This window comes from Tripterygium wilfordii, chromosome 10, assembly GCF_013401445.1.
Source record: "Tripterygium wilfordii isolate XIE 37 chromosome 10, ASM1340144v1, whole genome shotgun sequence".
Classification (NCBI taxonomy): Eukaryota; Viridiplantae; Streptophyta; class Magnoliopsida; order Celastrales; family Celastraceae; genus Tripterygium; species Tripterygium wilfordii.
This window is the reverse complement of record NC_052241.1, coordinates 1,192,229-1,206,349: the sequence shown is the minus strand read 5'-3', so window position 1 is coordinate 1,206,349 and position 14,121 is coordinate 1,192,229. Positions and strand designations below refer to the sequence as shown.

The 14,121-nt window shown below is 35.6% G+C and overlaps 1 protein-coding gene across 1 annotated transcript; it reads left to right on the top strand.

Annotated features, from left to right (window-relative positions):
* Positions 1 to 8,075: 8,075 nt before the first annotated feature.
* On the top strand, positions 8,076 to 9,602 carry LOC120007909 (NAC domain-containing protein 83-like). Its single transcript, XM_038858391.1, has 3 exons — positions 8,076 to 8,572; positions 8,664 to 8,938; positions 9,033 to 9,602. Exons 1-3 carry the CDS (start codon positions 8,392 to 8,394, stop codon positions 9,336 to 9,338), a joined length of 762 nt encoding a protein of 253 aa, XP_038714319.1. The 5' UTR covers positions 8,076 to 8,391; the 3' UTR covers positions 9,339 to 9,602.
* Positions 9,603 to 14,121: the final 4,519 nt, after the last annotated feature.

Below are 14,121 nucleotides of genomic sequence, written 5' to 3'. Positions count from 1 at the left end.
TCCGAACATGTATATATCATTTGATCCATTTGAGTTTGTGGATTATGATACTGGGCCAATGGGCCTTATTCTTTGAGGACCTGAATTTGGGTCGCATTCATAAAATTTTGAATGAATATCTAGTAGATTACTAAAAGAAAATAAAATGTAATGATGTCCAAAACTGTGTTTTGACTGTTCGGTATCAGGACATCAGATGGTGTCCTCGGGAGTCGGGACTGCTGAATATGGCCTACACAGGATAACACGTAAGCTAAGGGCGCTCAAAGAAAGCAGTAGATCTCATCTCCTAGATTTTAGATGAATGTACAAGAGGTCGAATCATATCAAGATTCATTTCCTAAGTGGAATTGGCCCCCTTTTGAATTTTTGATTTCCTTGAGGTGTTTGGTCTCCATGGATTATTGAGAAGCAATGCTCAATATCAATATTACATCGTGGGGGTGTCTCAGTCTTGTCGAGATGCTCTTTAAATTATCATGCCTACGTGGGCTCTTCATATGTCTTCTCTTCCGTTGGAGTCCTTGGCTCTACCTTGGTGGGGACCGAGGAGGCTTCTCAACTGACACATTAGCTCTGTAATCCCTGCCACGTGTCCATATCCTAATGGAGGGTATTTTCGCTACTATCAAAATGAATGAAGATCTAGAAATATGTCATCTGGCAATGATGGGCTAACTTTTGCATCTAAGGGGGCCCGGCCATGGCCATCATTACAAAATGAAAAAGGCCTCAGGCCCGTATTGTTCTCATTATGCACAAAAGGTTGCCATGTGAAATGAAAATTCCATGTAATTTCTCATAGAATTATTACAAAACCATGTGAGTCATGAAAGTGGTAAGAGTAAAATGAGGTAAAATATGGATAGAATATGTACCCTTGGAACTCTACTTTCATGACAAAAGCGGGGTTGTCCAGGCATCCCATAAAGCCAAGAAAATTTTAGTAAGTAAAGAAGAAAAGGTTTTGCTTCTGGGACTGGAATTGGTAGCTTGTAAGTTTCTAGGAATGGGGGGGTTGCAAACATCTCTCACTCTTTATGATATAAAGCTTTGAGGCCACTTGTACTACATGCCCACAAAAGACACCATTCTTTCTTCTTCAACCCATTTCAGGAAGTTTCTTTGGAGTAGTACTGTGTTATAGCTTTGGATTCCAAGCTACAACGAAATCTACTTTCTTTGGCCTCTTTGTGTACATTGGAAGGGGAAAAAAATGGTACGTTTCATGTACAATTATGTGTACGAGTATCCATAAATCATCATGTCCGAATAAACGTACAAACATCGATGGGGCATTTGAATTTGACATCCGACTCCGGCACCATCTTGGATTACCATTTAACGCAATACATTAACTTGTTGGATGATAACAAATTATCGGATTGCTAACACAATTTGATAGAAGCCTTGTAGTTAATTGAGCCTAATTCAAAGCTTACATATATATAGTATTGTGGAATATTTTAAAGAAACACTATATTTTATTTTATTTATGCAATTTAATTTCTTAATGTTTGATAATATCTTGCCCACCTATAGCTGAAGAAAGGCAGCTATATATATATATAACTTCTCCTGTCTATTTAAGTGACGTATAAATGTATATATATACACATCATTCATTAGGAATCTGGGTTTGACAAATAATGTTTAGCTTTGAACTGAAGAAATTGTGCTTAAATAGTCTATGAATGCAATTGATGACTTCCTCAAAGGCATTTGCATCATTTAAAATCAATTGAGACTTTTGAATATCATCCACAACTTTTCTTATTTCTATAAGGTATTGCATTGCTTCTTCAGCTGTCTCATATTACTTAAAACATTATTTCACTATATATAATATGTTATAATTGTTTTATATATTATATGCATATGATTGCTTACAGGTGTTGTTTCTTTAGTATATATTATTCAAAAGAAAAATAAATCTAGTCAGAATAATAATGGGTTTGCTTTAAACATGGCACGTCATGTCTACAAATCATACTTAAATGATTGAAGTGAACGGATCTCGGAGCTCCCCAATTCGTTTAAAATTGTATAGTTTATAATTTGAGTTCAAAGGTTTGGGAGGTATGTCACATCACATCATATTTTTATTTTTTTATTTTTAAAATTTATTTATTTTTTCTCCACCATTAAATTTGAATTGTAGATTCTAAGAACTTGTGGAGCTCCTAAATCCGAAATAAACAAATTAATTATAAAAACTACTTTAACTTCAATTTTCCATCTTTTGAGGTTATGTGTGTGCGTGTGTTGTAGATTCCATTTGATTAAATTTGATGAACAAAAAAGTGTTTATTCTCAATTGGAAACCCTAAATAGCCGGCTTGAAAGGTCAATATATATGCTGGACTATACACCACTTTTTAATTTATGTTTTGCTTCATTTGCAAGTCATTATTATGCTTCTTTTCATATTTACTACTTTTTGATCAAAACCCAATTTCCAAATTCAAAGTTATAGAAGTAGAAATTTAACACCCCTTCTTAACTATTTTTCTTGATATGTAAAAGAGGATGCATGTTTGTGGGTAATCCAATTTCATGGTTTTCAAATGCTTATAAGGGGGGTAATCCCAAAAGGTTAAAAAGATTGACAATTCCAAAAGCCACAAAAATTGAAAGGTAGGTAGCATAGAAGCTCAATTCACAATTCATTTTGACATTGCAATAGTAGTTATAAGTATTTTATGAAACATAACTTAGTGGAGTGGGGATACTCAAGTTTCACTTTTCACATAATATAATGTGACATGTTGAAAATTAATCAGAGCCAGAACTCAATTTTTGTCAAGACTAGTTATAACTCAAGTCGGATTGGCATATAACCCAACCAACTGAGTGATATATACATAATTAAAGTTCTAGCACTTCTAATACAATGACGTGTTTTTTGGGCATAAGAATCAACGACGATCAAGGAAGAATAGATTTGTGCGAATCCGTGATCTAGAATGAGTAATATTTTTGATGTGTTTGAACTTAGATTTCCAATAATTTTATTGTAATTACTAGTAATTCTTGCCTAAAACTAAATTTCACTGTTTTAAAAGCACTTTTCTTGTAATCTCCATGAACACAACCTAAAACCACAAAGCACCCTTTATGAGACAAAACAAAGAAAGTGTTTATCATCATTAAAGTTGATCAAAGAGACATAGAAAATTTCAACTTTAACCACAACAATAACATCATATATATATATACACACATATATATATATATATGTATGTATGTATGTATTTATCAATATATACATATACATATCTCAAAAAGACAATAATTGCTGGCTTTGACGTTTCTCCCTAAAGTCCCACCTTAAGAAGAACCCTCTTCAACACTCACACGCAAACTCCTTTGACCTTCTCAGTATAAACAAATCACAGCCGCAATTGGCCTCTCACGCTCTCCTCTCCCCTCCCGTCTTCTCTCTTTTACTATCATACCCACCACGAGTGGCCTTTCAACTTTCATGAAGCATTTGCTTCTGTGGAATCTCCTTTTTCTTTCCAACGTACTTGCCTTTTCTTTCTTTTTAGCATTAATCTTGAGAATCAAAATTTTTTTTTTTGTCAAATAGATATCTCAAACATTAACATGAACGCACATAATTTCATATGAATTATGTGGAGAAAATAGGATACACGATTCGTATAAGTCACATACGTCAATCTCAATATTTGGGAATTAAAATAGCTGGGACAAAAACAGTTATGATAAGGATCCTAATAGATGGTATCTCAGCTGTTGAATTGTGTATCATGTGGAACATATGATGGAGCCCACAAATTCATTTTGATCCTGTTCGTGGCATTTGGATAACTGTGATATCAATTGGTGAGATTTTTTTTTATCATTTTTGGAGGACAAAAACACATATCCTTAGCAATTTCGTTTCTTTTTCTCTCTAATTCTTTAATTAGGGAGGTTTTCCTTTTCCACACGGAACCAAGCGGTTCATTTGTCAATGTTTGAGGCTTAACTAAATCTCCAACCTCATTAATGTTTTTCTATTCCTTAACCACCCCTATTGTTTGTTAAGTACTACAATGGTGCCATTGGGTTTTGGGCAATTATTTTTTTTTTTCAAGGAAAAAAGAGTATCTTTTTAATTTAATCATTGATGGGTGGTGCATGGGACTGTGGGGAGTGCACTCAATGGCATATTGCCATTGAAATCCAATCACACAAATAGTTCATGAATGCTTCAAATTTTTATTATTATTGTTGTTGGTGGTGTTGGTGTTGGTGCATGCTTTATATTTTTTTTAAAAAAATATAGATATTTGGTATGATTATTTAATTATATGAGTGATTGACTTAGGTGCCAAACTTAAAATTATTGATATCATGTCCCCCTATTGGCTTCAAAAGATTCTTGAGTTCACATTTTTTTCCCCTAACAATTACTTGCTTGTTATTATACACATTTAAATGTATATATATATATATATACATATATATATATATGACGATATATATAATATATAGTTTCTAGAATAGGTTTTGATTGGTTAAGTACATGCTAGTTATGTTCTCCAACTAGAATCTAATCTTCTTTAAAGGTGGTCCACACACACAAATTTTGACATAAACTTACTTGGCATGAGAGTTGTTGTGCAAGTGCGACGAGTTTACCTGGCAAACATCCGAAAAGGAGCAACTTCTCGCAATCTCATCGGGCTCTTAATTATAAGAAAATTTATATTTGGAAGGGTAAATATGTCTTTATTTTATGTACTTGTTTTATTTTCTTATTTTGTATATTTATTGGAGAATTACTATATATATATATATATATATATGTATTAGTGAGACACGAAGATTGAGGAGATCTTGAGATGGGGCATCCAAATGAAGTTGAGGGTGGCATTTTTGTCAGTTTCTCCTGAGTCAGACGTGGGTGCCCGTCGTTTTGAAGGCAAGTAGGTCCCTCCCCTCTTCATTCCATCACCCACCCTCCACGAAATGACGAAAATGCCCATGCCCTACAAAAGGGGGCAAAAAAAATTTATGGCAGGCCTCTTAGAAAAGGAATCTACAGCGAATTGTCAACTTGAAGGACCCTCTCTCACCGCTCAATTAGGGCACCCAACAATTTCAATTTGTTTTTTTTATTTCTACTAAACCTATTATTTATTTTTTGATGTGTTAAGAATGTGTCAATAAGAACTCTCGAGAATCACTTGAGTAAGTTGGGAATGAATTCTTCTATTGAGTCATTGACTTAATCAAAATGCTTAAGGGATGCGACAATCTAAGTACTCGAGAATTTATATAGAATTATATATATATTATCTTATTTGAAAATCAAATTATCTGGAAGATGATTGGATTGGTCAAAAATGAATGAAGAACCTGAGTTCACAATAAGCTTTGTCATATATGATAATACAAAAAATATGTATCCAATAAAATGCTGACATGTGTCGGTATCTGGACTAAAGAGGAGGAGATCAAGCTAGGGGCATTTCGGCCAACCAAAATGTCACCTTAACTTAGACTCTTCGATGTGGCATAACAAGTATAACTTCGAGAACCTCAAGTGACAAAACACCTCGGGATTCTGAGGGGTACTCATCATCGAACATGAAGGAAATCAATAAGCGAAACAAAAGGGGATTCACCCCTGGATATCTCATCCGTAATCAAGGAAAATAAGCTATTCAAGAATATTCATATAAAAGGTGATCTAGTTAAATCCCTCTTACATCATCATTTTTCACTATTAGTTAAAGAGAGGGCTCCAAACACTTACCAAGTTGACTTGAGGGTCAAAGCGCATGTATCTCGGAGACCTCAAAAGCTCACATTTCCTCCTGTGTAGATACAAATCAGCTACATCCTGATCTCAGTCTGATCAACTGATACATTTGCAAAATCGGACAGTCAAATAAGAATGATCCAATTTTGTATGTCATAAGGTATAACTTGTAGATTTGTCGAGAGTATTACTTTTGAAGCATTTGTTAAATATTTTATAAGGCATGGAGTTATATATTCTTGGTTGTTTGAAAGATGTAGGATTCAAATATTGCACCTTGTATGTATAAGTAACGAGGAATGTGATCACAAAAACAACTTATATTATCTTAATTCTTAATTTATGTAAGATTGTTGATTAAATTCTCATATCCAAATGTAATCCGACGACACTCACATCGAATGACACTAGATTGTTATTCACATAACATTGAATGTACTAATGTGAAGGTAATCCGATAAAATGAGATATATATTGGACATTTTGGGTGAACTTTGTCTTGTTACTCAATAGAATTTTATAGTCTACATTAATACATTGTTTTATAATGAAGCATGTCCGAACTTCATGGGATATCATAATCTCTTAAGAAAACAACATGATCTATCTTACAAACAAAACATTTGACTATCTTAATGTACGAGATCTTATACTTGAAGCCAATTGGCTAGTTTGACTTACATTGCATTAAACTAAATCTAGAGGAGTGATATTTTAATTATCTTACATTCAAATTAACATCTTTACTCCACAAGTGATACTTTTTTGACAACTATAAGCCAATTGCCCGTGTATTATAACTTATAAGTTAATTTTGTACATAAAAGACCAAGATAAAATTTTAATATCCTAAATATATCATAGATCTCTCCAAATGAATGTGAAATATTAAAGATAATATTGAAAATACTCTCCATTAGGATCTTGACAAGTGACAAAATATACCGAGCTACACATCAGGCGAGAAGTCTCCTCGGTCATCGGCCAATAGAGCATCTCGACAAGATTGAGAAGAGAGCATCTCGACAAGACTGAGAAGATAGCATATCAGGAAGATCAGGATGCCCATGTTGGGGCTTGATGACCGAGAAGAGAGCATCTTGACGTGAGACCTGGATGCCCCTTTGGTACCGATCGAGCATCGTCTTCGGAGACCCTTAGAAATCGAGAGTCTTGAAGGAGACCAACTTAACTTAGAAAAGAAATCATGATAGGATTCAACTTTTTGTAAATCCCCTAAGATTAGGGAGAAGAGGTATACTCCTACCAAAGTTAGAATTCGCTCAACTCATACAAAAGGGAATCTCCACTACAATTCAACAATCATGAACATGCCCTTTACTTGCTCATATAGAGAAAGATAGAGATTTGAGCATCGAGCACTCCTGTACATTTGATAGCTTACTGACTTGAGCGTTGGAGAAATTTCCCAACACACCCTCGCCCTCGAGACCCCTATGAGCTCACGTATTCTCCTGTGCAAGTCATTCTCAATAATATCATACACCCATATGACATCAGTCCTATCATCTTATACGTCACCAAAACCAATGATTGTTTTGGCCGTCACCAATTCACATTCCTATTTTTGAACTAAAGCAACATAATGTTGTGTTGATGACTTTCTTTTGTTACAAGAGACCTATTTTGTTACGAAAATCTCAAAACCAATGGCCAACCAATCTTTTTGCTCCCCTCGTAAGGGCAGAACCATGTTTCATTTTATGAAGGTGGAGGTCACTTATGTACTTTCACTTTCGTCTCTGCCATTAAGGCTCCTAGTGAGCTCCAGCTGTCACCCTTACCTCACCCTTACGTGGCTGCAACCTCCACAACCCTAAATTGCCAACTTGCCCCTCTCACCATCCGATTATTTATTTCATCCCCAACACAAATCTTTCTTTTTTGTGTATAAATCCAAAATGACCTTTTTTTTAAATTTATCCGAAATTTAAATTTTATAATTAACTGTCTTAATTCTAGTATTTTAATGTTAGAGGTTTTTTTAACAATAAAAAACCCAGTTGGTGAAGAGCTTTTAACAGCTTGAGGTGAGTAGATTCCTCAGACAAGGAAGGGAAACTGGTCGAACACAACAAGGCTAAGGTTTGGTCTTTAGGTTGGGACTTGGGTTTGGCCGTTTGCTTTCGTTCGGGAGTTACAAAAACAAGATTTTTCATTTTTGACCAGTTCGAAGAAACCCAAATCCATCTAATCAACTGCTTTTTAACGTTACTTTGTTTTAATTATTTGTTTACAAGAAAGAAAAAAATTTGGGGGAAGAAGAGATTGAGTCTAGTTTACGCAAAACCAGTCGTCCTTGTTCTCTCTCCCTTCCATCACTATAAAGAACGCACACTTTCCCTCTTCCAAAGCTACCCACAAACGCAAAAACCCTTCTTTCACAAACCTTTTCTTCCCTTGCGTTTTGATTTTGTTATTATAATTCTTTTTTGGGTCTCTTCTTTTTGTTTCCCTCTCTTGTTCGTGTTAACTTGTTGAACTCTAATGTTCTTGTGTTTAAGAATAGCTTCTCTGATGAGCTATAAGAGCCTTGAATGAGTTGCTATAGCAGGAGTTGAAGGTCTAATCTTTGTGGGTTTTGGGAGGAAAAGATGGAGAGGCTCAATTTTGTGAAAAATGGTGTGCTTAGATTGCCTCCTGGGTTTAGGTTCCATCCAACAGATGAGGAACTTGTGGTTCAATACTTGAAGAGAAAGGCCTTATCTTTTCCTCTTCCTGCTTCAATAATTCCTGAAGTTGATGTGTGCAGGTCTGATCCTTGGGACTTGCCAGGTTAGTGCCTGAGTTGAAGTTTCCATTTTTTGAGCTTAATTTGGGAAGATTTATAGGGGATTGAAATGGGTTTGTTTGTTTGTTTGTGTAGGTGATTGTGAGCAAGAGAGGTACTTTTTCAGTACTAGGGAGGCCAAGTACCCAAATGGAAACAGATCAAACAGAGCTACTGGTTCTGGGTATTGGAAAGCAACAGGGATTGACAAGAAGATTGTGACTTCAAAGGGTAATCAGGTTGTGGGGATGAAGAAAACCCTGGTTTTTTATACAGGAAAACCCCCACATGGTTCCAGGACTGATTGGATTATGCATGAGTACCGCCTTGTCAATTCTGTTGACACCCTGCAAAAGATGAGCTCAACCCAGGTGGGGTTTTCATTAATTTTGTTCAAATTTGTTATCTTTTCAGAAGACCCAAGTAGCAAAAATGAAAATTTTGTTCAATTATTTGCCTTTGCAGAGCACTGTTGTGCAAATGGAAAACTGGGTTATCTGCAGGATTTTCTTGAAGAAAAGAGGCACCAAAAAAGAGGATGAAAACGACATTGTGGGTAATGGAGTTGAGAAACAAGTACAAGCCAAGAAAAACAGGCCTGTATTTTATGATTTCATGGCCAGGGGAGGGAATGATTCAAATCTTGCTCCCTGTTCATCATCTTCTGGCTCCAGTGGAATCACTGAGGTCTCTTCTGATAACAATGCATCAGATGAACATGAAGAAAGCAGTAGTTGCAATAGTTTTCCTTATTTTAGAAGAAAACTGTAGCTTTGAAATTAAATTTCCTTCCTATCTTTACTCCTAGTACCATTTTCTAGTCCTTGTACCAGCAGCAAAAATAACCATCTGAGCAATCTACCGTTTGGTCCTTTTGTCTTGTCATCTTCTCTGTGATTAACAATGAACAGAAAGAGAGATTAGACAAAGAAGATCGGCATTAACTATCATCCCCAAGAGATCCCATCTTGTAATGAGTCCTGAAATTTCAAAAACTTTTTGTTCTCTTTACTTTTTTTTCTTGCATATATGCAAAGGTTTCTTAATTATACAAAATGAACTTTGTCAATACTTTAGAAGGAAGTTATTCTGTGACAGAACCAGAATAAGATTATGGTCCAAAATGTTCTGAATCAGAACCAAATTATCGTAACTTTTTTTTTTCTTGCATATATGCAAAGATTTCTTATTATACAAAATGAACTTTGACAATACTCAAAAGGAAGTTCTTCTGTGGCAGAACCAGAACAAGAATATGGTGCAAAATGTTCTGAATCAGAACCAAATTCTGTGATACTAAATGGAACAAATCTCCAAGGATATTGACATTTTTTCACAATCTTCAATCACACTCCACTCTTTTATACGTCTTGAAAATTGGGTCGAATCTTGTTTAGGGAAACAGACATTCTCTGAGTCATTTCCACAAACACTTGGTGTGCGAATTTCAACAATTTTTCTATACCTGTGCAAGAAAACTGCAGGAGTTGGTGGTTATATAGCTGTGAAGGAAACACGGTTAACTAGAATTTGAATTTGCAGAACTAGTAGGTGGTAGTAGAGGGACAATTATGGGTTGTTCTTGAGGGCCAAGTCTATAGAACTACTCCTGTGACTAGGGTTCTTACTTTGTCACCATTTCTTGTACATTCTTACAAGTTTTCAAGTCCTGCAAATGTACTCCAAACCCGCTTCTATATGAACACAAACAAAACTTTCTATGGGGCCGACAATCCTCTTATCCGAGCTGGTTTAACTGTAAGATTCGCCAACTATTTGGCTACTTTGACTTTAATTAACTCCAAAATGGTTTTTTAATCCAAATATAATATGCATTTTAATTATTTGGGTAGAAAGTTTTTATTAATAATTGTACTTCTAATACGGCTTAATCAAACAAGTTATGTGGGCACACATGCCAAACATGCAAAGGGAAAGACCTAGTTATTGTTTGTTCACCCATCACAAAATTAATAATCTAATTAAAACCCTAAAACAATTTATTAAATCATGATTATCATCTTTGTGCTTATATATAGTAAAAAATAAGGCTTGTAAGGTAGTTTTCAGCTTACATAACACTATGATCTCATATGAAAAAAAGTTTAAAAGTGGGTCCATCAATGCATGAGCCCAATAAATGAGTGCCAAGTGGAAGTTATTTATAGGAGGGACGGCATATTATATATATAATTGATTAACACTAGAATTGTTCATGAATAAATTGCTTATGATTGATAATTAGGGTCTACTCACAATGTCTTATTGGACAACTATGATTCAATTAATCTGCAACATCAAAGGTGTAGATGAAATGAAATTATGGTGGATTAGGGTTTTAATTATCAGGGTTAGAGGAGAACTAATCCGGGATTAGTATACTAAAAAAGAAGAAGAAACAAGAAGGCGCTGAATTGTGAAGAAAAATAGTGGGAATATTTAAAAAATTAGGAAGAAAACACGCCGACCAGAGTTCCTTGTGACAGTGGTTTAGATTACTTATATGGCCGTTGGAGTTCTTCACGTCACTTTTTTTTTTTAAAAATAAATATCACTTTCATGATTATTGTATTTTTAAAAGAAGGACCAGAGTAGAGATTAGAGAGAGAGCGTGTGCGGACCTGTTGATTCGAGTTTAGGTTTATATCGAATGTCCAAAGGAAACTAGAGAGAGCATTGCATCATATGAAAAATTTATTTGTGCATGGACATGATGGTCCAAGTTTAGACTCATATCCAATCTCCAAATGACAAACTTGTATATGTTGTTTATTGCAATTTGCGAGATGAGTTTTTGCTCAACCCAAAGTGTGTCAATACCATCATTCGTTATCTCCTACCCTGGGCCTCGAACCCAAGTTTTAATTGATCCATAGGGGTTGTGGGGTTTTTTCATGTAACTCGAGATTTATCAATCAGTTATTTGACGGCCAATTGGGTGGGTTCCACATAAAAAAAAAAGAGGAGGAGTGGATTGGATTTGTGGGTTGCTGACTTGGGCTTGAAATTGTCAAATCCGTGGGCAGCCCGTCATGGACCACCCAGGCACTCAAAAACTGGTATTTATTTTTGTAGCCTCACCCTGGACTTCTAGGTCAATGACAAGAACAACCTGTTCTTCTAATGGGGCATTCTGGGTCTCCATCAACATCATGGGCATTTATGTCATTTCAATAGACAATACTTTGCATAGAGGGAATGCATTTTATCAAATTATGTAATGTTGACCAGCTCCATTAAAAGCCAACTACTTCTCACAAGCTGTCTGTTTTTGAACAAAGTTCTTCAAGGAGGGTTGCTTAGTATCTCTGCAACAATGACATCTACATTATTTTTAGCCATACATAAGTCCTATGGTCTAATCTGATCTAACATAAATGTATATCTAAAGAAAAATCTAAAACAAAGATTACTATGCCCCTCAACGCCTAAAAAGGTCGTCCTTAATTTGTTAGCTTCAAGAGAGAAACTGATACTTGATTGCCATACGCAACGCGTTTGAAAAAAAAAAGTTAGATCTAGCGGTGCGTTACAATATCATCACATCACGATGAGTTCGAAACTGAAGCTGTAGAGACAAAGAGGATCACAAAAAATTCCTAAACCCTAAACTTACTGTCAAAGGAAGTATAAAAATATGTCAAGTGGGTAAGTTGCCCTAAGAAGTGGCAACTAGCCAGAACTACTCATTCACATCACTTCCATAGAAAATACCAAGAATTCTAAAATGAAAAAAATCTGGAATGATCATTATAATGATGCAACAACCTTAGATCATATGTGTGGGATGCAATGTCAATCACATGGGAGTAAGATGTTGTGTACAAAGAAAGAAGCAACAAACAAGTCAAGAATCTCAAATATGTAAGATTTTCTAGAAGTATATATCAGCCAATAAACAAAAAGACAATAAAGGCACACAGTTGGTTGACATATTATTGAGCTGTAAATAGTAAATGCAGCAAATGTGACAGAGCATCATAGGGATGTTGCGTGTGAATATGTCAATTCTACAAGGATGGCCAAGAGGATCTCCTTAAATTCTTAAGGGTCACAGTTAGGGGTGATAAAATTCTGTTCAGTTCGAATGATTGAAATCTGAATCCAAACAATTTTTTTGTTATGTTTGAAATTGGGTCCTAGTCTAAACACACAGGTATAATTATCTAAACCCTAACCCGGATTAGTTTAGTGTTCGGTTTACTTGTCTGAATTTAAACCAATCTGAATTAGGTCAATTAGGTATGTCCGAAATCCAATCCAAGGTAGGGTATGGCGTAAACACGTGATGTTGTCTGATCTGGAATCGACCAATAACCGATTTTTTGCCAGCCCTTTGACATATACGAAAGGAGAATTCAGGAAAATCTATTCTTGTAAGTAACTTCCATGATGTCAAGATCAGCTATACAAGGCAACAAGGAAAGAGAGTATGCAACCTTTCGGTGGATTTCTTGTCCATTTTTCCATCCGAACCAGTATTTTCTTTTCTTTTCCAAACAAGAATGGACCACAACCATCTGCTGACAAGATTCAGCATCATCTTTCCTATGTTTGGAACAGCATAGATTCCTTGTGAAACTATCCAAAGATTCTATCAAGTAATTACTTCACAAGACAAATATACTATGCAAAGGACAGCAAAGGCCTTTTGAAGGTTTTGTTTAGCTGAAAACAGATCAGTGCCAATTCCGCTCGAGCGCTAATGTTTCCGTTAGGGCTCACCTTCTCCTTGAATGTTGTTGATCAGTTTTGCTCCAGCGTAACTTCAATTCGCTCGAATATGGACACACTTGCTCATCAGTGCGCTCGAGCTAAATTTACCCTGTTCGAGCGGCTTCACTGCACAGTTTTCACAAAATCTTTAATTTCTCAATCGTTTGAGTTCCAATTAACAGAACATTAAATTCTACAGAAACTAAATATACTATACCATCCTGCTAAGGGATGGTCAATTCTTCACCATTGTTTGTTATGACTAGGCGAGAACCAGGTGATTAGGGACAAATTATTTGTAATTTTCAAACCAATAAAGAATTAAATTGCTTTAACATTAATATTGTACAAAATTAATTAATTAATAATATCGCTTTAGGGTTGCACCGTGATTAAATAAGTATGTATCAGGATTTCTACAGAATCGTGAAGCGGGCCAGAGGCCCATAAACCAAAGCCCACTTCTTGTTACTGGACTGGACTGTTTTATTGAAGGCCCCAAATCCTTTGACTCAAAACAAAACGATTTCACTAAAATTACTTGAATCTTATACATCCAACTTAACTGTTGTACTCAACTATTAGAATTCTAACTCAAATACTGGAATGACTGGGAAACTATAAAGCTGACAAGCTGTTTATTGAGAGATTACAGACTACAGAGAGTGGCAGCGTAGGGCAGGGGTCTGCGAAAACTGGAGTCTGCATGGGCGCATGCGTTTGGAGGTCAACCTTTTTTTACGCATGCTTTTATGCAAACAATCTACAGAGTGGATCGACGATTGCACGAAAAGCACGCACTACTTTAGAAGCTTAGGGCCGACCGAAACCGATACAG

Excerpts from the sequence above, each read along its gene's own strand:
- LOC120007909 (XM_038858391.1), top strand. The coding sequence starts at position 8,392 with ATGGAGAGGCTCAATTTTGTGAAAAATGGTGTGCTTAGATTGCCTCCT. Across the intron at positions 8,573-8,663 it reads TGATCCTTGGGACTTGCCAG|GTGATTGTGAGCAAGAGAGG; the intron begins GTTAGTGCCTGA and ends TTGTTTGTGTAG. Across the intron at positions 8,939-9,032 it reads AAAAGATGAGCTCAACCCAG|AGCACTGTTGTGCAAATGGA; the intron begins GTGGGGTTTTCA and ends TTGCCTTTGCAG.